This window comes from Papio anubis, chromosome 4 (genome assembly GCF_008728515.1).
Source record: "Papio anubis isolate 15944 chromosome 4, Panubis1.0, whole genome shotgun sequence".
NCBI lineage: Eukaryota > Metazoa > Chordata > Mammalia > Primates > Cercopithecidae > Papio > Papio anubis.
Window position 1 is genome coordinate 11,649,941 of NC_044979.1, and position 27,049 is coordinate 11,676,989.

At 36.6% G+C, this 27,049-nt stretch overlaps 1 protein-coding gene across 1 annotated transcript in view; it reads right to left on the minus strand.

The window, feature by feature from the left end:
- The window catches only part of CNTNAP2 (contactin associated protein 2), a 2,167,939-nt gene that overhangs the window by 1,205,118 nt on the left and 935,772 nt on the right, over positions 1–27,049 (minus strand). The window contains exons 5-7 of the mRNA XM_031664956.1: positions 23,492–23,695; positions 10,695–10,879; positions 2,863–3,006 (exon numbers count right to left, since the gene is read on the minus strand). Coding sequence (XP_031520816.1) covers positions 2,863–3,006; positions 10,695–10,879; positions 23,492–23,695 — 533 coding nt within the window. The remainder of the gene's footprint in view (positions 1–2,862; positions 3,007–10,694; positions 10,880–23,491; positions 23,696–27,049) is intronic.

A 27,049-nucleotide genomic window follows, 5' to 3' on the forward strand; every position in this document is an offset into this window, starting at 1 on the left:
ACGAGACTTTCTGAAGATAGCAAAGCTGCTGCTGGTCAAACATAAGTCAGGTAGAGAGATGCTATGCCCTATTGTCGGCGGTAAATGCCGACATTAACATAGTACTCTGGTCTCAGTGGGGATTGTGGTCATATGTTTGTAATTTATGAAACTGATATTTTAGGGAAAATATTTTTGGATTTTTATCTATATACCTTGTATGTACATATATACATAGATAGATATTAAGTTTTCAGCATTAATGTAATTGTGGTTATTGGAGATTATTTTATTATCCAACTCGAAATTCCATTTTAATTCCCATGAAATGTGCTTATATTACAATGCATTAATTCCTGTGGAACCAGCAGTATAAATGGGCAAAATGGAAACAAATTTTGCAATAATTCAGGCTTTCCCCTTCTCTTCTATACACCTCCTTCTTGGTATAAACAAACAAACAAAAAACAAAAAAGCTTTATCATTCAGTTACACTAAATTTTATATTTCATTGCCTAACTACATTCCCTTTACAGATCTAAAAATCTGTATTTGCTTCTAACTTCTTTTATCCTATCATAATATTTTAAGGAATGTAATTGGATGATATTTTCATTGGCGCTCTCTCTCTCTCTCTCTCTCTCTCTATATATATATATATGTGTTTTAACAACACCTCATATATATATATACACACACATACACACACACACACACACCAGATGCTGATTTCTTCCATTTTAGCACATTAACCATTAAATCTAAGGCAAGCTGTCTCTCTGAATTAATATTCAAATTAAATTTGCTCTGTACATTCACAGATGATTATTTTTAAATGCTTGCTTTTACTGATGAAAAGAACTGCCTATGCATAATAACTGAGATTTTATAACTGACCACATACTTCTTTTGAGGGGATTGTCTCCCTAGCAAAATTAAAGATCCTACCAGAGTAATGGTGCTGACTCTGGAGTCAGTGCATAATCAGGGAATGAGTGTGCTTGGGAGAAGAGGAGGTAGAATGAGCGCTGAGTCAATTTCACTGAAATATCAGCATCCAACATCTTTGAAAGTAAATTTCTTATATAAACACTTGCCTTTGTAGGGTTGCTTGTAAAATGTCCTATTTGTCTCTATCCTATCTAAGATTTTCTGTATTGTTAAAATAAAATATAATTATAGAGCATAATCAAACTCACATATTGTGAATTCATAATTTTTTTTATTCTTTTATTTTTGGGGGGACAGAGTCTCAGTCTGTTGCCCAGGCTGGAGCGCAGTAGTTCAATCATGGCTCACTGCAGCCTCAAACTTCTGGGCTCAAGTGATCCTCCTACCTCAGCCTCTCAAGTAGCTAGGGCCACATGCATGCATCACCATGCCCAGCTAATTTTTAATTCAATTTAATTTATTTTTTAAATTTTAATTTTCTTAACTTGTTGTAGAGACATGGTCTCACTATGTTGCCCAGGCTGATCTCAAACTCCTGGACTCAAATGATCCTCCTGCCTTGGCTTCCCAAAGTGTTGGGATTACAGGAGCAACCCACCATGCCCAGCTATAAACCTATAATTTATATCTTCTACTCATAAAATAAAATAACAGCGATTTTTTTCATAAAATGAGTTTTTTTCCATGTTAAACCTCAATGTTTTCATCTACAAAATGTTTGTATCCTTCTTGTAGTATTGTTCTCAGATCATCCTAAATGTAAAATATAACTTGCCTAGCACACTACCTGTTGCCTATAAATGGAGCTATTATCATTTTTCCATGTAGTCAATATACTTTATGAGAAAATTTAATCAAAGTTCAAGTTTTAATTTCTAGTATAAATTTATGATTACTTTAAGGAAATTATTTATTAAATAATCACTTGCCTTAAGTTATTGTTTTAAACTTTCTCATATCCAACCCAAACTGTTTATTTGTTCAGGGATTTTCACTTGTCAAGTCATTTGATGAAACCCTAGGCTCAAATCTGAGCAATGAGACCATCAGAGCTCTTTTAGAGCAGAATGCAAACACTCATGATATTATTCTACTTCTAGTGCATAATATCTTCTTATTGTATGGGTCTCTGGAATTCTAGACTCTCCCAAATAGGCTCTCTGCGCTAAAGCAGCTCCTGGTCTTGCAAAGCCATAGAGAACTCTCATACTAAAACTATAAACTAAGTATCTTTTAGGGATGTTGAGTAGTGTCGTTTGGAGGCAGGTGTGCTGGGGCTTTCTTTGACATTTGCTCTCCTTCCAAAATCTAATGAAACCTGGCACCAACTCGCACAAGAGGCAGACAAAAATCACAGTAAACTTCTGTGGCACAACTTTTGCTATGCAGTGGAAATCAAGCTTTATTTAATTGTATAATATTTAGTCTGGTTAGAGATTTGTTAAAAAAGGTATTTATTTACATATTCGAACAAATCATCTTTGGAAGCACAGGAGTAAATATAATGAAGTCCCTGATTAAAAAACTTTAAAAATATTAAATTAAACCATAAGCAAGTAACTTAGAGCATATGTGATGAGATATTTGAAAACATGATGCTGCCGGTTTAAGGGCTGCTAACTGCTGGGATGAAGCATGTGCTGAAGTGTATCTGTTCTCCTGCCACAAGTCATCCAGAAATACTGAGTCTGACGTTCTGTGCTCCATGGGAATAAAACCTACCACCTACTTTAGGCTCGTCCCATTTTCTATTCTCAAAGAATAGCAAGTATCTACACTATTTCTGAAAACTCTAATGTTTGTTTTACATCATTGTGCCCAAACACAAATATGATGAAAAATGTCATGATTTTGTTGTTGTTCAATACTCCAAAAAACAAAAAAGTTACTTGAATTTTTATAGACCAATATTTTGAGGATGAAAATTCTTACCACATTTGAGGGCTCTAATTTCTTCCTTCTGGCAAGATCAGTAATGTTGATGCCATTGTAGTTGATGCTTTCCATGCAGCCTTTGAAATTCTTTCTACCGCTGGAACTGGGCTTGCCAGAGAAAGGGATGCCTCCAAAGGTTATCTTTGAGAAAAAGAAATTAAATGTAAACATCCACATTGTGTTGTGATAAACTAGACAAAACTATGAATACAGTCAAGGTCAAGTAGCTATACCCCAATCAAAATATACAAATATTATAGCATTCTGCCTCCAAAATCCATGGCATATTAAATTACGTTGTTGATGAAGTGTCTAATGGAGTCATTCGTTCTAATAATTAGATTATAACTTGAACAAAAAAATAGTAATGATCCTTTGCAATTTTGCTGCCCCAGAGGCATTTTATAACTTTTCTTGAGAATATTTAAAAGATTTTTTATTCAGCAACCTTCTTTTATCAAATAATATTAGAAATATATTTTTATGTTTATCATTCAAAGACATACTATCAATAAATGCCTCCAGTAAGCATGAGATAATCAGCACTAATTTAATAAGCTGATAAAACTGCAGCCCAAAGCAAGGGATATTGTATTTACCCTATGCAGACTTGTAGTCTAATGATCATTATTGTCAAAAATTCATTAGATTTATTTTGGATGTAGAAAATAGTTCAAAAAACATCATTACAATATTGATTAGGGACCACTTAGGATTTGGGAACTCAAAGTTGAACAGTGTGGGCTTAAAGATATTATAGGTCTTTTAAATCCTAAGAAATAAGACAGTGCTACTTACTGTGTTCCTCTGGCTGCTACCGCTTATAGAAAGAAAATATCTATTTCTTACATATTTTTGATCAATATATATTATAGCATTAAATCTACATGACACAAAATTGCATTTAGTATTTTCATGGTGAAGGATGATATTCACTATGAATAGTAAGTTAGTAGTAAATGAAGCCAACTGCTAAATATAATTATAATATCAAGATATACGATACTTGTAATACATATCTTTTAAATTATCATATAGAATTACCATTATCTATTTTTTTTTTTTACTATCAGCTTCATTAAAATGCCAGAAAATATTCTGTGGTCCAACCACTTCATTTTCAATGATAATATATAACTATAAAGAATCAATGACAGCCTAATATCCTATCATTGGTTACATTAGGGATTGGGGTTAGAACTCACTAAATTGTTAGGAATCTGTTAACTTGAGCCTGTGATGCTTTTCCAGAGCATGTTTGATGGGGTGAAATGAAAGCAATGAAAATGAAAAAAATGAAGTGAAGACATTTTTAAAAATTGGGACTTCGTATTTGAAGCATCAGTCAAAGATTCCGTGTTCTGGAAGGTCCATAAACAAATTATGTTCTATTATTTAGTGTTATGGCATCTTAAATGCTTAATTAGTTTTAGAGGGGGAACACAAATTATGAGGTGATGATAAAAATAAACAAAGGCCTCATTTAAAATAAATTATTATTAATGGTTAGCTGAATATGTATTATTTGCCACAGAGTTCACGTATAAGAAGGTAAAAGGAAAATTGAGAAAAAATGTATCCCAAAGAATCAGAAAACTACAAAGAAGAAATAGAGAGTAATCTAAAGTAGAATTATTGGGGAAATGTTTTCAACTTGCACTGAAATGAACATATTAGGTACCACCTAAGTGTACCTAGCACCAAAGGCAATCATTTTTGATACTAAAATGGAGTACTATGTCTTCTGCTTACAATCTTTTTCATCAATTTTTCCCCAACTGACAGTAATAATATCATCAATGTATAATATTATTAAACACATATTCCTCTGTGTGCATATTTCTTTAATTTGAACCTTTCACTTTCTTCAGGGGATTCAAATTATCCTTACAGTTTCTCTGCTTTTAGCAACTCTAGACACAAGTCCACCTCATCAAGGTGCTCTGGAAAAGCAATGCAGGCTCAAGTTAAAAGATCCTAACGAGTGAGTTCTGACCCCAATTCCTAAGGTAACTAATGATAAGATATTAGGTTGTCATTTACTCTTTCTAGTTATAGATTCTCACTGGTGGGCCGGGCACGGCGGCTCACACCTGTAATCCCAGCACTTTGGGAGGCCGAGATGGGTGGATTACCTAAGATCAGGAGTTCGAGACCAGCCTGATCAACATGGAGAAACCCCGTCTCTATTAAAAATACAAAATTAGCTGGGCTTGGTGGCGGGTGCCTGTAATCCCAGCTACTTGGGAGGCTGAGACAGGAGAATAGCTTGAACCTGGGAGGCGGAGATTGCAGTGAGCTGAGATCATGCCATTACACTCCAGCCTGGGCATACAGAGAGATTCTGTCTCAAAACAAACAAACAAACAAAAAAACAAAAAAATTTCTCATCGGTAAAGTAAACTGGTTGGACCACAGAATATTTTCTGACATTTTAATGAAGCTGATAGTAACAAATATTGTTGCAGTTGCCCGATTAATATTCAATTATTCCTGTGGCTCATACGATACATTTATCAATGCTCTTGCCACCCAATAACCTTGCCTCTAAAGAAATAACTGCATTAACTATTTTGTTAGCTTTCAAGTGTTCACAAAGCGTGGCAGGGACTATCGGATACCTCTACGTAGCCTTTCTTCCCACCCTCATTAGGGAAAAAATAATGCTTTTCAGCTGGGCACATTGCTCCCAGTCAATATAATAGATTATCAACTTATTTGAAGCCAGTTTTGGTCTCATGATATTTAAGTGGAAGGGCTGTATGTGATTCTAAGAACTGTCATTAAGACGGGGAGGGCACAGTCTTGCTTCTCTTCCTTCTTGCTAGCTGAAGTGCAAAGTGAAATGTTAGCAGTGGTCTTGGAGTGATTTGCAACAGGGATAGAGGAAGAGCAGGATGAAAAAGGACTGTGATCTTGAAGATTGTGGAGTGGCCATTTGAACCTAGGGCCACCTGCCTCCAGTATTCTTTTACATAAAGCAGAATAAATGTGCATCCATTAAATGTAGCCTATGTAATCTTAACTCACATATGTTTTTTTCTATTACTTCCTGTTGCCTCCTCACATAACCCTATGGGAAGAATGCGATTAAATTCATTTCATCAAAGGGGAATATGAATTGTCCACTGTCACACAACCATTAAAGGGCAGAAACAGATTCCATCTTGGGCTTCTCCTCTGATTGATTTTCTTCCTAGCCAGTCTGCGGTTCTGCAATGGTCAAGAGAGACTCATTCCTCTACTTCCCTAGCAGAGCTGTATTGCAAAAGATAACAGCATAATATCCACAGTGGGTGTGCTCTGAAGAACAGAGAGAATCTAGGCCAAATACCATTTTGCTGCTCTGCCCTTCGGTTTTTATTGGCTATGCTGAGGAAAAATGAAGTGAAGTGTACCTGTGTACCACCACACCAGTCTCGGGCCACCCTGCAGCTAGCAGACTGACTGCAGGTGATGATTGGCCCACTTCTGCAGTGTACGCAGCCACAAGAGGAGGGGATGAGACAAACTTTTAGGACTACGTCACAAAAAACGTCCACACAGGCCAGGCGCGGTGACTTAAGCCTCTAATCCCAGCATTTTGAGAGGCCGAGGCGGGCGGATCACGAGGCCAAGAGATTGAGACCATCCTGTCCAACATGGTGAAATCCCGTCTCCACTAAAATATAAAGAAAATTAGGGTTGAGAGAGCCGACAACATCCTTAGCATTTTTGGCTGAGGCGGCGATCATGAGAAAGTCAGAGATCGGGTGACTATCCTGGCTACAACACGGAAACCCCGGCCCCTACTTCAAAATAAGCAAAAATTAGCCGGGCGCTGCATGGCTGTAGTCCCCAGCTACTCGGGAGGCTGAGGCAGGAGAATGGCGGAGCCCGAGGCGGAGCTCTTGCAGCAGCCGGTGACTCCGGCCAGTGCACTCCAGCCCCTGAGACAGAGCTTAGACTCCGCCCCAAAAAAAAAAAAAAAAAAAAACTACAAAATTAGCTGGGTGTGGTGGCACGCCTGTAGTCCTAGCTACCTGGGAGGCTGGAGCTCAGAAGAATGACTTGAACCCAGGAGGCGGAGGTTGCAGTGACCCTGGATCACGCCATGACACTCCAGCCTGGTGATAGAGTGAGACTTCATCTCAAAAAAAGAAAAAAAATCTTCCACATAGAGTTACATCAACGGAGTGAACTTGTATTCCATCACTTCTTTCATCTCCAGGAATTGTGGTAAATATATGTAACTTACGCTAGCAGTGCTGTGCTGAATCCCCCTCATACTGGTTCACAAGAACCAACTGTTAAGCAGAGCTATTATTAAAACTTCCACTACATAAGCTATAAATTAAATAAATTACATGAAACACAACATTCATAACGATTCAGAATTTATCTCTACACTTTACTTTCATATAGGTTCTTGAGGTCATTTACATTTATTGCAACTCTATGATGGAAATATCATATAATTGTGTGCTGTTTGGCACCTCTTCCCAATTCCCGGCTCAGTTCCATATATGGTAGCATGAAATCAACCATGGTGGGAAATTTGCCCCATGAAAATTAACAACTGCTATATATCAGGGCATTCCTCTGACCGTTCCTCCCTGGAAAGAACTGATTGTTAAGCATCCACCAGCACACCCCTACCTTTGGGCCTCAATGCCTTTGTCGTTAGTGTAGTCTGGAAGAAGAAAGGCAGTATAATTTGGGGGAAGCAGGACATTGAGTCGTCAGGTTTTGTGAAGATAACAAGACCACCTTTCTCTTCCTTTAGGCCAAAGCCTTTAAATAGTTCAGTAATGAACATTATATAATTTGTATTATTTTAACTTTGAAGCTAATTTTCATGCAGTCTGTGAGGTTTGAGTGTAGTTAGTGTGTGGATATATCAAGGAGATAAGTGCAACAAAACTAGAGACTGACTCTAATATAGTCCCTGAGGTGTTTTTTTGTTGTTGTTTGTCTGTTTTTCGTTTTGTTTTGTTTTTAAGATGGAGTTTCGCTCGTGTTGCCCAAGCTGGAGTGCAATGGCATGATTTTGTCTCACTAAAACCTCTGCCTCCTGGGTTCAAGCGATTCTCCTGCCTCAGCCTCCCAAATAGCTGGGATTACAGGTGCCTGCCACCATGCCCGGCTAATTTTTGTATTTTTATTAGAGACTGGGGTTTCATCACGTTGGCCAGGCTGGTCTCGAACTCCTGACCGCAGGTGATCCACCCGCCTCAGCCTCCCAAAGTGCTGGGATTACAGGCGTGAGCCACCGTGCCTGGCCCAGTCCCTGAGGTTTTTTCTAAACAAATAAGCAAAGGGAGTCCCTTTCCAGTAAGAGAAAAGTGTAGCAATATAAAGGTAGGCACAGCCACTTTTATTACATTTCATGCCAATAATTGCAGTCTCTACGGGGACAGTAATCTGGCAGTAGCCAGAAATGTTAAGTCTACCCTGATTCTTTGTCAGTTAATTTAAATTTCTTACTAGTGTTTTTGTCTAATAAGTCAGTCCCGGGTATTTTAGTCTATATCTGCAGCTCTCAAACATGGCAGTGTATATAGATGGGCTTCAAGGTGTCCATGAAACTGCTGATCGAATATAGAAAGTGTTATGTGTGCATGAATATTCATAGACTTCATCACACACTCAACAAGGTTTATGACCCCAAATTTTTAATTTGGTTTTTTGAAAATTAGAATTATATTTCCTCATTCCGAATGTTCCAGAATTTTCACCTCTTCTATGGTACTTCAAAGTTTATTAATGGAGGATGAATAATTCATCTTTAAGATCTCTCATACATTGGGAAATAAGTCACATGAGCCAAGATACATACTAACTTAGAGAAGATAGAAATTTCAGGGATTTTCACATACATTTTCTTTTAACAATCAGTTTGCTTTTAAGAGATTTTTTTGGGGGGAGGGATACAATATTTTCCAATAACCTTAAATTCATTTAATGTTAATAAAGTCTCCATCAATGTTTATATAGCATATTCTATTCTTAATTTTTTATTTAGGAATATATATCATATATTCATATTGCAAAAAAATAGAAACTATTTAAACATAAAGAAAATAGAAAATACAGCTATTAATCCTGTGTTTTCCATTTATTTTATGATAAGCATATTCTATATTCCTAAAAAATACATAAATATACGTAACACACACATATATACATGAATACACCCCCAATTTCAAAACTGGGGGCCAAGGAACATGAAGATGGTGCATAAAACTAATAGGGGTGCCATAGTATGTTTGAAATTTTTAAAGAAAACACAACAGTATTTGACACCTTTTGGACATTGTGTGAAACTCTAGCTTAAAGTAGTTTACTGTTCCAGTATTAGATAATGTGTCATTCCTTTTAATTATGTGCTTTTTGGATTTGGTCATTACTCTGATTTAGACAGAGTATCATGTAAGTTAAAAGTGGAACAGAAAATTAGGATACCAGTGGCAAATCTGATCCCCACTCTGATAGACATACATAGCACTCATCCCATTAGTAATAATTGCTGTTGTTTAAGAATGAAATAAAAATCTACTTTCACTTTTATTTTATGTTTATTTCTCAAAATGGCTACCAAAGTCTTAGGATGTAAATTTTTAAGTTGTTTGGACCTAACGGCTCAGGACTGCTGTGGAAAAAGTTTGAAGACACTAAGGGCTATGTGAACAAAGAAAGTGTGGAAACTTCCAGCTAAGTAATAGCATTGCATCCCTTTTATTTTACCATTCTGCTGCTTTTGCATGTCTAGTGTTATCCTTTTCTCCTAGGATGTATAATACTGTAACAAACATCTTTTTTTCTTTTTTCTTTTCGAGGCGGAGTTTCGCTCTGTTGCCCAGGCTGGAGTGCAAGGGCACATCTCGGCTCAGTGCCACCTCCACTTCCCGGGTTCAAGCGATTCTCCTGCCTCAGCCTCCTGAGTCGCTGGGATTACAGGCGCATGCCACCATGCCTGGCTAATTTTTGTATTTTTAGTAGAGACGGAGTTTCACCATGTTGGTCAGGCTGGTCTCGAACTCCTGACCCTGTGATCCACCCGCATCAGCCTCCCAAAGTGATGAGATTACAGGCATGAGCCACCGCGCCTGGCCGACAAACATCTTAAAGAGCTCACCTACATATATGATTAACAGTTTTAATGGATATTTTAAGGTTGAATTGCTCTCCAAATAATTTTAAAATATGATATACCTACTCTTAAGCTATGGGAATATATTTTTATTTATAAAAACATGATCAATGATTATTTTTAATCTCTAATTATTGAGAAGATAATATATGTCTTTGTGTTCATAGACAATCGTTTTAAAATAGTCTGTATTTTACTTTATTGCTTTTGTGATATTGACTCTGAGAAAACAGAGCTTGACAAAAGACCCATCTACAGTCATGTGTTTCTAAATGACTTAATATAAACCAGAAACTAGGATTTCTTATTCAATACTTTATAATAAATATTAGACAACCCTCTGTATATAATGTACTTCACATTCTCAAGGAGAATTGATAACATGATTAACTATAAATGAAAGGATTACAAATTAAATTTATTCTGAATTTATTAAATGACCTAGATGGCACAGTCCCTCTCTTCAAATTATTACTTTAGTACTAAGATTTGTATAATATTTCGAGTACTCATGATTATAAATTTAGAAATAAAATGAAACAGATTAATTAGGTTTTTAAAATTGTCAGTGTCTTTTTGTTTAGAGAAGAAAATAAAAATGGTGTAAGTCGTAATATAGTTAACAATAATACAGTACAGTAGGAGAGTGACGCAGTTGCCCGACGTTTTATCACAATTTCTACGTCATCATGTGTACCTCGTAGTCCAAGTCCAGGTAGTCAAACTCTCCGTTGGTGCGGAAGTGCTGCATGCTCCTGTCCAGCGTGAGGTTAATGCTCCGCCCCTGGCGCTCAATGACCACGGAGTGCCAGTGGTGGTCATCCAGCAAACTTCCGGTCATCACTGATGTGTGGCCATATATGGGGCCAAGCTGGTTGCTTCCTGCGTACACAGGAGTGAAAAAGAAACAACGCAATGACACTCTGGCCAACACTGTGAAGCAGAAGGTCTTTCATTTACTGCCCCTAGAGGCTGACATTGCATCAAAGCTCTATCCATTTGAGTTAACCTGGGATACCAGTAAGTAATGACACTTAAAAATACTTTATGTTCAAAGTACATACAAGTTATTAAAGATGGAAAAAAAGTACTTTTTTAAAAAGGGGGAAAATGAGTGTTTTATGACGGTGCAATGAATTCTGCTAAATTTTGGTAGGTTTGTTATAAAGTCAGTGCCACATGGGCTTTTACACAAGTCTGCTGGGTTCTGATGCTGGCTCCACTGTTAGCTTGGGGTCCAGGGCAAGTTGAGAATGCTTGGTCTCCATTTTCTCATATATACAATAGGGAAGATAATAGTACCTGCTTTGTAAGGTTGCTTGAGGATTAAATGAGTTACTATAGGCAAAGAATTTAATACACTTTCTGGCATATAGTGAACATAACTGTTACCTGTTAATCTTTTATTACTGTTATAATTATTGTTAAGACCACACAGCGTGACCATTTTTAATTTTCGTTGACTCCAAAAGCCATTGTTGTAAAGAGAACACTATGTGATTGTTAATGGCATAGAAAATTTACTTCTTATCTTTTAATTAAAATGATAACATTAAGAATTATATATGTAGTATTTAGTTTTGAAATAAGATCTCCATAGTAACACAACTATAAATACAAGTAAAAGATTGTTAGAATCCAACATGTTTATTAAGGTCGCCCCTGGATACAGTTTACATATTTTGTTTCATCTATGTTGTGTAACACATATTGCTTTTCATGGTGAGGCAAAATTAATCACTATAAAAATATAATAGGATTTCAGAATAAATAACATAATGGAAATAAGAGATAAACAATTGACTGTCACATTAAATTCTTCCTTTCCTTTCCTTTCCTTTCCTTTTTCCTTTCCCCTTTCCTTTCCCCTTTCCTTTCCTTTCTTTTCCTTTCCTCCTTCCTTCCTTCCTTCCTCTCTTTCTTTCCTCTCTTCCTTTCCTTTGCCTCCCTCCCTCCCTTCCTTCCTTCCTTCCTTCCTTGTCCTTCCTTCCCTCTCTCCCTCCCTTGTCCTTCCTTCCCTCTCTCCCTCCCTTGTCCTTCCTTCCCTCTCTCTCTTCCTTCCTTCCTTCCTTTCTCCCTTTGTATGCTAATGCCCCCATACCTTACATTTTCTATTATCTTCCTAGAACATCTTTTCTTCATTTATGGTGATGAAATAAAATGTTGATGTGTGATGGTAAATCAGTGTGTATGTGTAAAATGAAACAAGGAAAAGGAGAGGGAAAAGAGGAGGAAGAGGAAGAGAAAGAAAGAAAATTCAGAACTATCTTAGTGAAAAGGTCACATTGAGTTTTATTTAAATATTTACACTAGAAGACTGAGCAGCAGGCAGATACATCTAATATTTAGGTAACCGCATTAAAGAATGGCAGTAGATATTTGAGTGCATATTTCTCTCTGGCTGTTGTAAATTCCAGTCAGTCAGTAAACTGCTTTCCAGTGTAAAGCTAATAAACTTTTTTTGGTAAGGTCACATAGTCAGTTATTTCTTTGAAAACAGTAATGTCACACCACTATAAGACACAGTTGATTTTAAAAGGTTACTCTACATGTTTCGTTTGGGATAAAAAATGAAAAGTTTGAAAAAATAAACATCTTTAGATATAATTCAACTGCAATTTAAGTCCAAATATGTAATTTGAAACATGAATTACAATGTCAAAAATTGGGAAAAAACTAAACACACAGAAATATGTTGATAGCATTTAAAATGTCTGTGCTAACTTTTAATTGTATGGGGAGATATTATATAATATTAAACAATATTTTAATGTGTGCACACACATGTGCATGTGTGCATATTTTGTGTGCATGTTTTATGGAAGTACACATATTTTGTTTCTGGTTACTCTCCCCCGCTCTTCCTTCTTTTCCTCTATTGGATTTTGTTTTAAAAATAATTTCAGGCTATTTTCCCCAGTAGCACAATGAATACACGTTCCTTATTACAAGTAGAGAATATTATGAAGAAACAAGTGAAATGTAATGTAAAAATATTTCCACCTCTAAAAATAATTTGGTCTATTTCCTTCCATATATTTTCCACAAACAGTCATGTACCACATGATGACATTTCTTTCAACAATGGACTTCATATGTAATGGTGGTAACATCAAATTTAATACTGTATTTTCATTGTATCCATTGGATTTTTTGACATGCAAATACTTACCAGTTTTTTACACAGTGGACTAAAGTATTCTGTACCGTAACATGCTATACAGATTTGTACACTAGGAGCAATAGGCTCTACCATATAGCCTAGGTGTGTAGTAAGCTACACAATTTATGTTTGTCTTTGTATACTCTTGTGTTTATAAAGTGTTGAAACTCACACAGAATTTCTCAGAATGCATCCCCATTTTAAAGTGACACATGACTACATATATTTCATTAGATTGATAGATTGATAGATTTCATATCCTACAGGTTTTGTTTAATATTATATAATATCTCCCCATACAATTAAAAGTTAGCACAGACATTTTAAATGCTATCAACATATTTCTATGTGTTTAATTTTTTCCCAATTTTTGACATTGTAATTAATGTTGCAAATTACATATTTGGACTTAAATCCTAGTGGTCATTTCTCTTTTTACCTTATGATTTTTGGACCAAAATACTATATTGTAAGAGATTGCAAATGTCCAAAGACATATCGTCTAGTTATTTTCCTGAAAATATTTTCTGACTTGCAGAACAATACAGAGGATCCTTTTTGTCAAATACTCACCAATACTGATTTATCACTTCAAAATGTATTTACTTAGTTGACAAAAATTAAGCATTGGGTGTTTATATTTTTTTCTTTTATGAGTTATCTTGTATATCATTTGCCTCTATTTTCTCCTAATGTCTTGGCATTATTATGCAGTGGTATAATTTCTTATTCATGATTGATATTAAACCACTATATCTGACATTTGTATCTTCCCAGGTTTTGCATGCATTTTAATGTTACTTTTATTTTAATGTAAAACATAACATTTTATGTAACTAAGTGACATAGAATTTTGTATGACTTTTCTTCTTTGTTATAGAAGCTATTGTGTCTATTGGATCAGATCTTTAATGTCAAAAGTTTTATAATCGAGAGTATATCTTTAAGGTAATGTATCATTACCAATAAAAATAACCTAAGTGGAGTTGCAATTTTTAGTATAATACTGAATTTCAAAGTAATAAAAGTTAATACATGGGATACAAGTCATATTCAGGAATGTTTGGACCACTCAAATTGGTAATTGACAAATAAGTCAAATAGCCTAGAATTTTTAACCAGTCAAGAGAAACAGGTGAGATAGGGGCCAAGATGGCTGATTAGAAGCAGCTGAAGTCTGCAGCGCTCAAGGAGAGGAATGAAAGGAATGAGTAAAGACAGCACTTTCAACTGAAATATTCAGGTTCTCACACTGAGATGGATTAGGGAAAAACTTCACACATGGAGAATGAAGAAAAGCAGGATGGGGCTACGGCCTACCCAGGAGCGACACGGAGCCAAGGGAACCCCCAACCCCTGCCAAGGGAAGCAGTGAGTGACTATGTGACCCCAAGAAACCATGCTTCTCCCGTGAATATTAGCAACTCACAGATTAGGAGATCTCCTTGTGAGCCCATGACACCAGAGCCTTGGGCCTGACACACAGAGCTGTGCGGAGTCTTGGCAGAGCAACCGCTCAACCATGCAGAGAGACAGAGTGGAGCTTTACAAACTCCACCCTGGGATTTCCAACAAAGGTGTCTGCAACTCAGACAAGGTGGGAGGTCTGCACATACCCCTAGGAAGGGGGCAGAATCCAGGGAGCCAAGTGGCACTGTTCTGCGGGCCCTATTTCCATGGCACCCTACAAGATAAGACCCACTGGCTTGGAATTTCAACCAGCCACTGGCAACAGGGCAAAGCCTGCCTGAGACCAGACGGAGCCTCGAGGGGAGGTGCAGACACCATCTCTGCTATTTGGTCGACTGGGCCATTCTAGCCTGTGGGCTGTGGAGAGTCCAAAGGGTCCAGATGAGGAGGAAGGGTTCCCCGAAGCGTAACACAGTGGCTTTGCCAGATCATGGTCAGACTGCTTCTTTAAGCAGAGCCCTGATCCATTCCTCCTACTGGGTGGGACCTCCCAGCTGGGGCCCTCCAGCCACACCTGCCTGTATGACAGAGCTATTTTCTATCCCTGGGATGGAGTGACCAAGGGAAGGGAGGGTCACCACCTGGGTATGTTGGACGATTCAGTCATTCCACAGCCTGTGGGCTTTGGAGAGTCCAAGCTGATGGGGAAAAAGGCCGTTCCCCACCACAACACAGCTGCTTTGTGAAGGCATGGCCAGACTGCTTCTTTAAGTGCCCCATCCCCACATCCACTCCCTCACAGGGCAGGTCCTCCCAGCTGTGGCCTCTGGCCACCCTTGCCTCTGTTCTCCATGGGACAAAGTGCCTGAGGGGTGGGGCAGGTCACCAACTTGGACATTCAGGCTTCTCAGCGAGTCCAGCCTATGGGCCTTGGAGAGTCCAAACCGATTAGAGGCTGAAGAAATCTCCAATACAGCACACAGCAGCTCTATTGAAAAGCAGCCAGACTGCTTTTTAAAAGTTGATCCCTGATCTCATTTCTCCTGAGTGAGACCTCCCAACAGGGTTCTCCAGCCACGTCTCCAGGCACATTTGGGCCAGCAATAGGTCAGTATATCCCTAGGATGAAACTTCTAGGGAAAGGAGCAGGCTGCCATTTTGCTGTCCTGCAGCCTTCATTGATAATATTATACCTCCAGTTACAGGAAAAATTGAGGCAACTAGGGTCTGGAGTGGACTCCCAGCAAATCACAATAGCCCTATGGATGAGTGGCCAGACTTCAATAGGGCTATTAAAAAAAAACAAACAGAAAACAACAACAACAAACCCCACAAAACTCCATCCCAAATCGCAACTTCAAAGATTGAAGTAGATAAACCCACAAAAATGAGAAGCAATCAATGCAAAAATGCTAAAAAATCAAAAGCCAGAGTGCCCCTTTTCCTCCACATGACTGCAACACCTCTCCAGGAGGGCTCAGAACTGGACTGATGCTGAGATGGCTGAAACGACAGAAATAGGCTTCAGGAGGTGGTTAATAACAAATTTCACTGAGGTAAAGGAGCATGTGGTACACCATGCAAAGAAGCTAAGAATCATGATAAAACAATATGGGATCTGACAGCCAGAAGACTCAGTTTAGAAAGGAATATAATTGACCTGTTAGAGCTGAAAAACACATTATGAGAACTTCACAATGCAATCACAAGTATTAATAGCAGGACAAGCAAAGCAGAGGAAGGAATCTCAGAGCTTGAAGACTATCTTTGTGAAATAAGACAGGCAGACAAGAATAGAGAAAAAATAATGAAAAGGAATGAACCAAACCTCTGAGAAATATGGGATTATATGAAGAGACTAAACCTACAACTGACTGGGGTACCTGAGAGAGACAGGGAGAATGGAACCAAATTGGAAAACATACTTCAGGATATGATCCAGGAGAACTTCCCCAACCTAGCAAGAAGGCCAACATTCAAATTCAGGAAATGCAGAGAACCTCAGTAAGATATTCCATGAGAAGATCATCCCCAAGACACATCATCATCAGATTCTCTGAGGTTGAAATGAAAGAAAAAATGTTAAAGTCATACAGAGAGAAAGGCCAAAAGGCGAGGTCACCTACAAAGGGAAGCCCATCAGACTAACAGCGGATCTCTCAGCAGAAACCCTACAATCTAGAAGAGACTGGGGGCCAATATTCAATATTCTTAAAGAAAAGAATTTCCAACCCAGAACTTCACATCCAGTCAAACTAAGCTTCATAAGTGAAGGAGAAATAAGATCCTTTTCAGACAAGAAAATGCTGAGGGAATTTGTTACAACCAGACCTGCCTTGCAAGAGCTCCTGAAGGAAGCACTAAATATAAAAAGGAAAACCCATTACCAGCCACTACAGAAACACACCAAAATACACAGACCAGTGACACTATGAAGCAACTGCATAAACAAGTCTGCAAACTAACCAGGTAGCATCATGATGACAGAATCAAATCCACACATAACAATACTAGCTTTAAATGTAAAAGGGCTAAATGACCCAATTAAAAGACACAGAGGCAAGCTGGATAAAGAGTCAAGACCCAATAGTATGCTGTCTTTATGAGACCCATCTCGCATGCAAACATGCACATAGGCTCAAAATAAAGGGATGGAGAAAAATTTAAGAAGCAAATGGAAAACAGAGAAAAGCAGGGGTTGCAATCATAGTTTCTGACAAAACAGACTTTAAACCACCAAAAATCAAAAAACACAAAGAAGGGCATTAAATAATGGTAAAAGGTTAAATTCAACAAGAAGAGTTAACTATCATAAATATATATGCACCCAGTACTGGAGCACCCAGATTCATAAAGCAAGTTCTTAGAGGTCTTCAAAAAGACTTAGATCCCCACACAATAAAAATGGGAGACTTTAATACCCCACTGACAATATTAGACAGATCGTCAAGGCAGAAAATTAACAAAGACATCCAGGACTTCAACTCAGCTTTGGATCAAGTAGACCTGATAGATATATACAGAATTCTCCACCCCAAAACACCAGAATATGCATACTTCTCATCACCACATGGCACTTACTCTAACATTGATGACATAATTGAAAGTAAAACACTCCACCGCAAATGAAAAAGAACCTAAATCATAACAAAGAGTCTCTCAGACCACAGCACAATCAAATTAGAACTCAAGATTAAGAAATTCACTTAAAACCACACAACTACATGGAAACTGAACAACCTGCTCCTTAGTGACTCTTGGGTAAATAATAAAACTAAAGGAGGAATCAAGATTTTCTTTGAAACTAATGAGAACAAAGATACAAAGTACCAGAATCTCTGGGATGCAGCTAAAACTGTGTTAAGAGGGAAATTTAGGGCCCTAAATGCCCACATCAAACAGCTAGAAATATCTTAAGTTAGCAACCTAACATCACAACTAAAAGAACTAGAGAACCAAGAGCAAACAAATCCCAAAGCTAGCAGAAGATAAGAAATAACCAAGATCAGAGCTAAACTGAAGGAATACAGAGACACAAAAAAAATCCTTCAAAAAAACCACAAAAGTCAATGAATCCAGGAGCTGGTTACTATGAGCTGGTTCTGTGTCCCCACCCAAATCTCATCTTGAATTGTAATCCAATTTATAATCCCCATGTGTTGGGGAAGGGACTTCATGGGAAGTGATTAGATCATGTGGGTGGTTCCCCCTTGCTGTTCTCATCATAGTGAGTGAGTTCTCATGACATCTGATGGTTTTATAAAGGGCTTTCCTTGACTTCACTCTGCACTTCTCTCTCCTGCTGCCATGTGAAGAAGGATGTGTTTGCTTCCCCTTCAGCCATGATTGTAAGTTTCCTGAGGCCTCTCCAGTCATGTGAAACTGTAAGTCAATTAAAACTCTTTCCTTTATAAATTACCCAGTCTTGGGCAGTTCTTTATAGGAGTGTGAGAATGGACTAATACACTGGTTTTTTTTTGAAATAATTAATAAAATAGACCATTAGCTAGACTAATAAAGAAAAGAGAGAAGTTTCAAATAAACACAACCAGAAATGACAAGGGGGCATCACCACTGACCCCACAGAAATACATTTGTATTTCCCTATAGAAATATGTTTATAGTTCTCTATAATTTTTATATTATTCTCTGTACCATCAGAAAACACTATAAACACCTCTATGCACATGAACTAGAAAATCGAGAAGAAATGGATAAATTTCTGGACACATTTACTCTCCCAAGACTACACCAGAAAGAAATTGATTCCCTAAGCTAGACCAATAATCACTTCAGAAAATGAGGCAGTAATAAATAGCCTACCAACCAAAAGAGCCTAGGACTAGACAGACTCACAGCTGAGTTCTACCAGAGGTCCAAAGAAGAGCTGATACCATTCCTATTTAAACTATTCCAAAAAATTTAAAAGGAAGGACTCCTCTCTAACACATTCTATGAGGCCAAAACCTGGCAGAGACACAACAACAACAACAAAAACTTCACGCCAATATTTTTGATGAACATCTATGCAAAACTCCTCAGCAAGGTACTGGAAAACTGAATCCAGCAGCACATCAAAAAGTGTATCTGCTGCAATCAAGTAGGCTTCATCCCTGAGATGCAAGGTTGGTTCAGTGTACACAAATGAATAAATGTGATTAATGACATAAATAGATATAAAGACAAAAACCACATGATTATCTCAGTAGATGCAGAAAAGTTCTTCAATAAAATTTAACATCCCTTCATATTAAACACTCTCAGTTAACTAGGTTTTGAAGGAACATACCTCAAAATAATAAGAGTCATCTATGACAAACCCACAGCTAGTATCATACTGAATGGGCAAAAGCTGGAAGCATTCCCCTTGAAAACTGGCACAAGACAAGGATGCCCTCTCTCACCGTGGCTATTCAACATAGTATTGGCTATCCTGACCAGGGCAATCAGTCAAGAGAAAGAAATAAAGGGTATTCAAATAGGAAGAGAGGAAATCAGATTATCTTTGCAGATGTCATGATCCTATACCTAGAAAACCTCATCATCTTAGCCAAAAAGATTCTTAAGCTGATATGCAACATCAGCAAAGTCTCAGGATACAAAATCAATGTGCAAAAATCACAAGCATTCCTATAAACCAACAACAAGCAATCAGAGAGTCAAATTACGAATGAACCACCCTTCACAATTACTGAAAATAACAAAATACCTAGGACACAGCTAACAAGGGAAGTGAAGGGCCTTGTCAAAAGCTACAAACCTCTGCTCAAAGAAATCAGAGATGACATAAATAAATGGAAAAACATTCCATGCTCATGGATAGGAAGGATAGGAATAATCAACATCATGAAAATGGCCATACTGCCCAAAACAATACATAGATTCAATGCTATTCCCATAAAACTACCATTGACATTCTTCAGAGAATTTTTTAAAAACTATTTTAAAATTTACATGAAACCCAAAAAGGGCCTAATGGCCAACACAATCCTAAGTAAAAAGGACAAAGCTGGAGGCATCACACTACCCAACTTCAAACTATACTGCAAGGCCACAGTAACAAAAACAGCATGGTACTTGTGTGAACAGACACCTACACCAATGGGACAGAGTATAGAACTCAGAAATAAGACCATACACCTACAACCATCTGATCTTCAACAAACCTGACATAAACAAACAATTGGGAAAGGATTTCTCATTGAATAAATGGAGATGGGAGAACTGGCTAGTCATATGCAGAAAACTGAAACTGGACCCCTTCCTTACACCATATACAAAATCAACTCAAGCTGAATTAAAGACTTAAACATAAAACCAAAAATTATAAAAACCGTAGAGGAAAATCTAGGCAATACCATTCAGGACATGGGCAAAGGCAAAGATTTCATGATGGAGATACCAAAAGCAATTGCAACAAAAGCAAAAATTGACAAATGGGATATAATTAAACTAAAGAGCTTCTGCACAGTAAAAGAAACTACCATCAGAGTGAACAGACAAACTACAGAATGGGAAACAAGTTTTGTAATCTATCCATCTGACAAAGGTCTAATATGCAGCTTCTACAAGGAACTTAAACAAATTTACAAGATAAAAACAAACAACCCCATTAAAATGTGGGCAAAGTACATGAACAGACAGTTCTCAAAAAAAGATATGCATGTGGCCAACAAGCAAGGAATAAAAAGCTCTACATCCCTGATCATTAGAGAAATGCAAATCAAAACTGCAATGAGATATCATCTCAAAATGATTATTATTAAAAAGTCAAAAAACAACAGATACTGGTGAAGCTGCAGAGAAAAAGGAAAGCTTTTATGCTGATGGTGGGAGGGTAAATTAGTTCAATCATTGTGGAGGACAGTGTGAAGACTCCTCGAAGATCTAGAGGCAGAAATACCATTTGATCCAGCAATTCCATTACTGAGTATAAAACCCAAAAGAATATAAGTCATTCTATTATAAAGATACATGCACACATATGTCCATTGCAGCACTATTCACAATAGCAAAGTCATGAAATCAACCTAAATGCCCATCAATGATAAACTGGACAAAGAAAATGTGGCACATATACACCATGGAATACTATGCAGCCATAAAAAGAAATGAGATCTTGTCCTTTGTAGGACATTGATGGAGCTGGAGGCTATTGTCCTCAGCAAACTAGTGTAGGAACAGAAAGCCAAATACCACATGTTCTCACTTATAAGTGAGAGTTGAATGATGAGAACACATAAACACATGGGGAGGAAAAACACACAGTGGGGCCTGTCAGAGGGTTGGGTGGGGAGGAGGGAGAGCATCAGGAAGAATAGCTAATGGATGCTGGCCTTAATACCTAGGTGATGGGATGATTTGTGCAGACAACCATCACGAAACACGTTTACCTACGTAACAAAGTTACACATCCTTCACGTGCACCCATGAACTTAAATTTAAAAAAAGAGAAAGAGGTACCATTACTCTGCCAAAACTATAATTTTGAATGCCAGTACCAATATTGCAGATCTTCACTTTAGCTTTAAGTAAATCCTAGCTACATCATCAACATACAGACCTACATTGTTATTGTCCATTAAAAAACAACAACAGGTTCAGGAATGGTGGCTCATGCTTGTAATCTCAGCACTTTGGGAGGTCAAGGCAGGCAGATCATTTGAGGTTAGGAGTTCGAAACCAACCTGGCCAACATGGTGAAACCCTCTCTCTACTAAAAATACAAAAATTAGCCAGGCATGGTGTGGGGAGCATGTAATCCTAGCTACTCAGGAGGCTGAGGCAGGAGTATCACTTGAACCCAGGAGGTGGAGGTGGCAGTGAGCAGAGATCATGCCACTGAACTCCAGCCTGGGTGACAGGGTGAGACTCTGACTCAAAAATAAGTTAATAAATTTAAAAAAAATAAAAACTAAAAACAACAACAACCCCACATAAAACAATAACTTCTTTAAATTCAGATCTTTCAGCAGCCAACATTTCATTTCTCTGTGTTCTTTCTCTCTAGTTAACTGTAGTCAAAATATTTACTTATGCCTTTCATTCTTTCTTTACCTAGAAAATTTGTCTTTTCCATTCCACTGAATGGAAATTAACAGTAACCTCCATGCTATTAAGCCCAATATTTGCCTCTCCATCTTCATCTTACGTGACATTTAGAGGAATTCAACAGTTGATAACCACTTTTGTGTCCTTGATTTCTGTGATACTACACTTTCTTCATTTTCTCCTACTCACTATTCACGACTACTTAGTCTCCATTTTAGTCTTCTCTCAGTCTCGTTTCTCAACTTCCATAATAGAAAGTTCTACTTAGATGTTTAATAAGCAGAATTAACCATGTCCAAACTGATCTCTAGAGTTCTTCCTAAAGTCTTCTCTATTTCTGAAAATGACACCAATGTCCATTTGGTGCTGAAACCCAAATCCTAGGGCTCATTCTTTATTTCTACTCTTTTCTTCTTACGCTATATCCAACCCGTCATAAGGCATGCTGAATGTACCACTAAAATAATTTCCTTAATTGAAATATTTCTCTGCATCTCCCCTGATAACCACCTCGTACAAGCAGTGCTATCTCTCACCCAAACTGTGCAAAAGTTCTGCTGCGACTCTCATATCTACACAAGTAATTCTTGAAGTCTCAATGCACTTGTTAAAAATAAGATGATAAAGCCAGACAGTTTAATGCCTTCCAACAGCTTCCTATTCTTAAAAATAATATCTAAACAATTTGGCATGCCGTGCAGGATCCCACAGGATTTGGGCAATTTCCACCTCTTGGATTTCATCTTTTGTCTTAATAACCCACAGCATTTATGCACAGCGTCATCCTTCCTGGTTCTTGAGCATGCTTTTTGTCTTCAATGTTCTCTTCCTATGTAATCCCATTTCTCTCATGTTTTCATGGCTAATTCCTTTTCATCACTCAGATCTCATCTTAAATATTTTCTCCTCAGAGCAGGCTTTCGTCACTACACTTTCCAATATTGGCCCCGTTGCCTTTGAACAGGACATATTAACCTATTCCCTTTATGATATTAATCTTCTCAACTGGTTCATATTTATTATTTGAAGTCATTCATTTTTGCTTAGTTGTTTTAAAATAAGAATAATAAATGCTATATTGTCTGATACCTCCATAGGTCATGAACTTAATGAGCTTAAGGATCTTGTCTACTTGTTCCCTGCTATAGGCCAAAAACTAGTATAGCACCTTGTATAGCAGAGGTGTTTAATAAATATTTTTTGAATGAATAGGTATTTCATTATGTACCAACTGTTATACATTAAGAATGAATTGACAACATAATATGAGCTCTTTTTATAATTTACATTTTAAAGAATTGAGCAACATGAACGTTTTCCTAATGGGAACATCCATAATGGAAAGAATAGTACTGAGAATCAGAACATACCTAAGTTTAAACTGAGGACCAGCTTGGCTTTTTTCAGTTCCAAGGTAATGTAATCTCCTTGCTGTCCTTCTCCGTGCAAGATTACTCCTTCGCTTTCAGACGTCTTAAATTTCAAGGCAATGACATCTTTCAGTGTTTTCATCTTCTTGTTTCTGAATCTATATGGTAACACAACATGGCCATCAAAGTTGATAACATCAGCCCCTAAAACAAACAAAAATATTAGTTTAGTCACCTATGTTACCATCCACTTCCAACAGGTGTCTGCAAAGAATAAATGAGAATTAAATAAGTGTTTTTCTTGAAAAATTGACAGTCCTTTGTTTTTATTCTATTCCTTCTTTTGATTTACTGTTTTTTTTAAAGGAGGTTTTATGGAGAGTATTGATAAAAATGCTCATAAAAGCTCTATCAGTTGAACATTTTACTTTAATTACAAAATTAGTAATATAAATTCAATGGGTTATATGCTTCAAATCTTAACTTAGGAATCTAGCGTTTAGCCCAAAATAGTAAAATTTTTAAATCTCTAACAGATTATGAGACTTAAATGTTTTATTCCTTAATGATAATTCCTCATGATTTTAAGTATATATTTTATTCAAAAAGTTTCTTTCTTTGATATAAGTATGAAGGCACTTGGAATGTGATCTTTTATGCTATTCTCATTTTTTTCTAATGGTTTTTATATTTCACCACAATTTTAGTAAACCTTGTTGTAGTATTCAGAGTTTATAACCAACTTAATTTTCAGAAACTTCTTAACATTTATTCTTAGGAATCAGTCTGTCTCAAATTTCTTATTACTTCCTTGCATTTGGAATGGAGAATTGGGCACCATTGTTTGTTTTTTCTCTACATTGGACACAGATATCTCCACTTATCCATATATGAGTTTAAAGAACAAATAACCAGCATATACTATGACTCCAGCAGCTCTAATTTTAGTTTTAGGGGAATATATTAAAATGAGGAAAGTATGTAATCTTTTTTTTAAAAAAAATGTGAAATTCTGTCACTATGATCTGAAATATGTGATTGTGAGGATCCATTTTATAACTGCTATTTATTTCACACCAGAAATAAAAATGAGATGATGTTATTTATTAGGCACTATTGGTCAATGCATTCTTAATTCATGGAATGATTCAAAAATACAACGTAACCATTCAGATCAAATACTGAGTTCAACTAGAAGCTTCGTTACCATGATCAAATCTTCATTGTGAAAAATATTTTCAATAGACTATTTCAGTAAGCTTTTCATTTTTAAATCATAGAAAGCGTAGTCAAATGGAACAGCTCTAATAACTTTAGAATTACAAGCCTGGAGAAAGCTAGCCTCTAGGTTTTGGGCAAGGTCTGGTTAAAGAACTCCAGAGGGAGACATTGGAGAAAAATAATAGCCAGTTTAAAGCCTGTCAGAGAAATATTTTCTCATTTCATGTCCTAGTTCTCTGGCACTTGTTTACTTCAATCACCACCAGAAACACTTTGGTTTGCCTTGTAAGTGGAGCATACCACCAAATAAATCCCTGTGGTGGCCACAGCAGTGATGTAGAGCTGCCAGAAACACATCTACTCTTTGTTTGTGTTGAGTTTACCTCATTCTATAAAGTGAATTGTTGTGAATACAGTCACTTTGAATATTACTTGAAATGAAATCTAAGCTTGCCTTTCAAATCATTGATGGCTTTCACATACTTTGAAAATATTTATGCTAGTATCTCAAATATTTATGCTTTTAAATAAGTTTGTACAATGTTACATTATAAAACATTCAGAAAAAATATGACTTTAAACTTTAAGTTTTAATTCTTATAATCAGCTCTTTATTGCCCATAAAAAGACTTTCTTAATCAACAGAATTCTGTTCTCTGAGACTGTGAATCACAGAGGTTTATTTTAATACGAGGGAAAAAAATCAACTGTTAAATTTTGGCTTCTGCTAACACTGCAAAGCCAATTAGACTTTAGCTTAATCACATATACTGCCACAGCTGAATTTCAATGGCAGTATCTTTATCATCTGCAATGAGAAACAAAGGAGAGAAAAAAAAGGAATTTGATTTTCAGATTCCAGGTTGAACTTATAATCCAGTAGTTGATAGATACTTTTTGTCTTGAAAAGTGAATAAAAGAAACACAGATGAGAGTAAATTCTGAACTCTAGACAGTAGTTTTGCAGTCAATTTCCTATCAGTGACAGTTAAATAATAGACACATCATTGTTTTAAACACCTTCAGCATATTTTAATTGACATAACATATTTCTAATTCATCTCTCAGGAAGTAAATGTTCCCCGAGCTTGTACTCAGGGAACAAGAATCACCTCCTCTATACTTTCTTCTAAATCAAAACACATTTAATTCTAGGTACAGAATACTGATTTATGCAAATGTTAATGCATTTCTGTCTTACTTTTAGAGCAATGAGAAAATGTGACAGAAAGGTTGAAGATGGCTTATTTTTTTCAGACAATCCTAAGATATTAATAAAAACAGGAAGGAAAGCTATTCATGTAGACCAAGTCTCACTTTACAAATGGTAAGTAGTCAGGGTCAGTTGGGAAACAAAATGCTCTGTAAGGCAGATTCTCCACAGAGAAAATCAAAAAGTTTCAACATATTTTCCCATCTATCTAGCCATCTATCTAAAACAAAATTAAAAGTTGTTTTCTATGAATGGGTTAAATGCTTCCAAAATATCAGCATGTCCTCTTGTGGATATAAGCTGAGAGCTGGCTTGACAATTATAAAATTTCTAGGAATAATCTATGATATTTACACTTTAACACATACCATGTACTTTTTAAAAAGTCTGGGATATTCTACAATAATGTAAAGAACATTCATCACAGTTTAGCTCTGTTTCCTACAAAAATAGATTAAAATTTCATTTGATACCTAATAACGCATTGTGCTTATTTGGGGACAAGCCACGTTTTTCTTCTATTATCCTGATTGCTTATCACTCCCTAGAATTAAGTTTTCTATGCAGTGATTAAATATGTATGGTTGAACTGTTTAAGCAATCTGAACAATGACGGCCAGTCAAAAAGTGAATGCAAAATCATAGTGTTTCCACAATTTTGTTCCTAACAATAGCTCAGCAAGCTGGTAATATGCCCAGTTCATCAAATCATCATGGTAGAAAGGGCTTTTTCAAAAACATTTCATTGTTCCTTAGTCTTCACTTTCTAACTTTGAATAAGATAATTTGAAAAAGTGTTTACCATATAAAGATTTTAATATTAAAATTTTAAGTTTATTTAATATTTTAATATTAAAAGATAACTTTGCTATATACTTTATTACAAACTATGTTATTGCTCAAAAGAAATGAAACAATACAGAAATATAGAAAGTAGAAAGTGAATCCCAACCACAAAAGGTCACCAGTGTTAATGGGTACTTAATTGGTGCATATCCTACATTTTACATATTTACCTAAATATCTATCCAACTATCTAAGGTATGGAATAATTCATATATATATATTTAAAGATATAGATAGATATATCTTTACATATAGATATAGATATATCTTTATATATA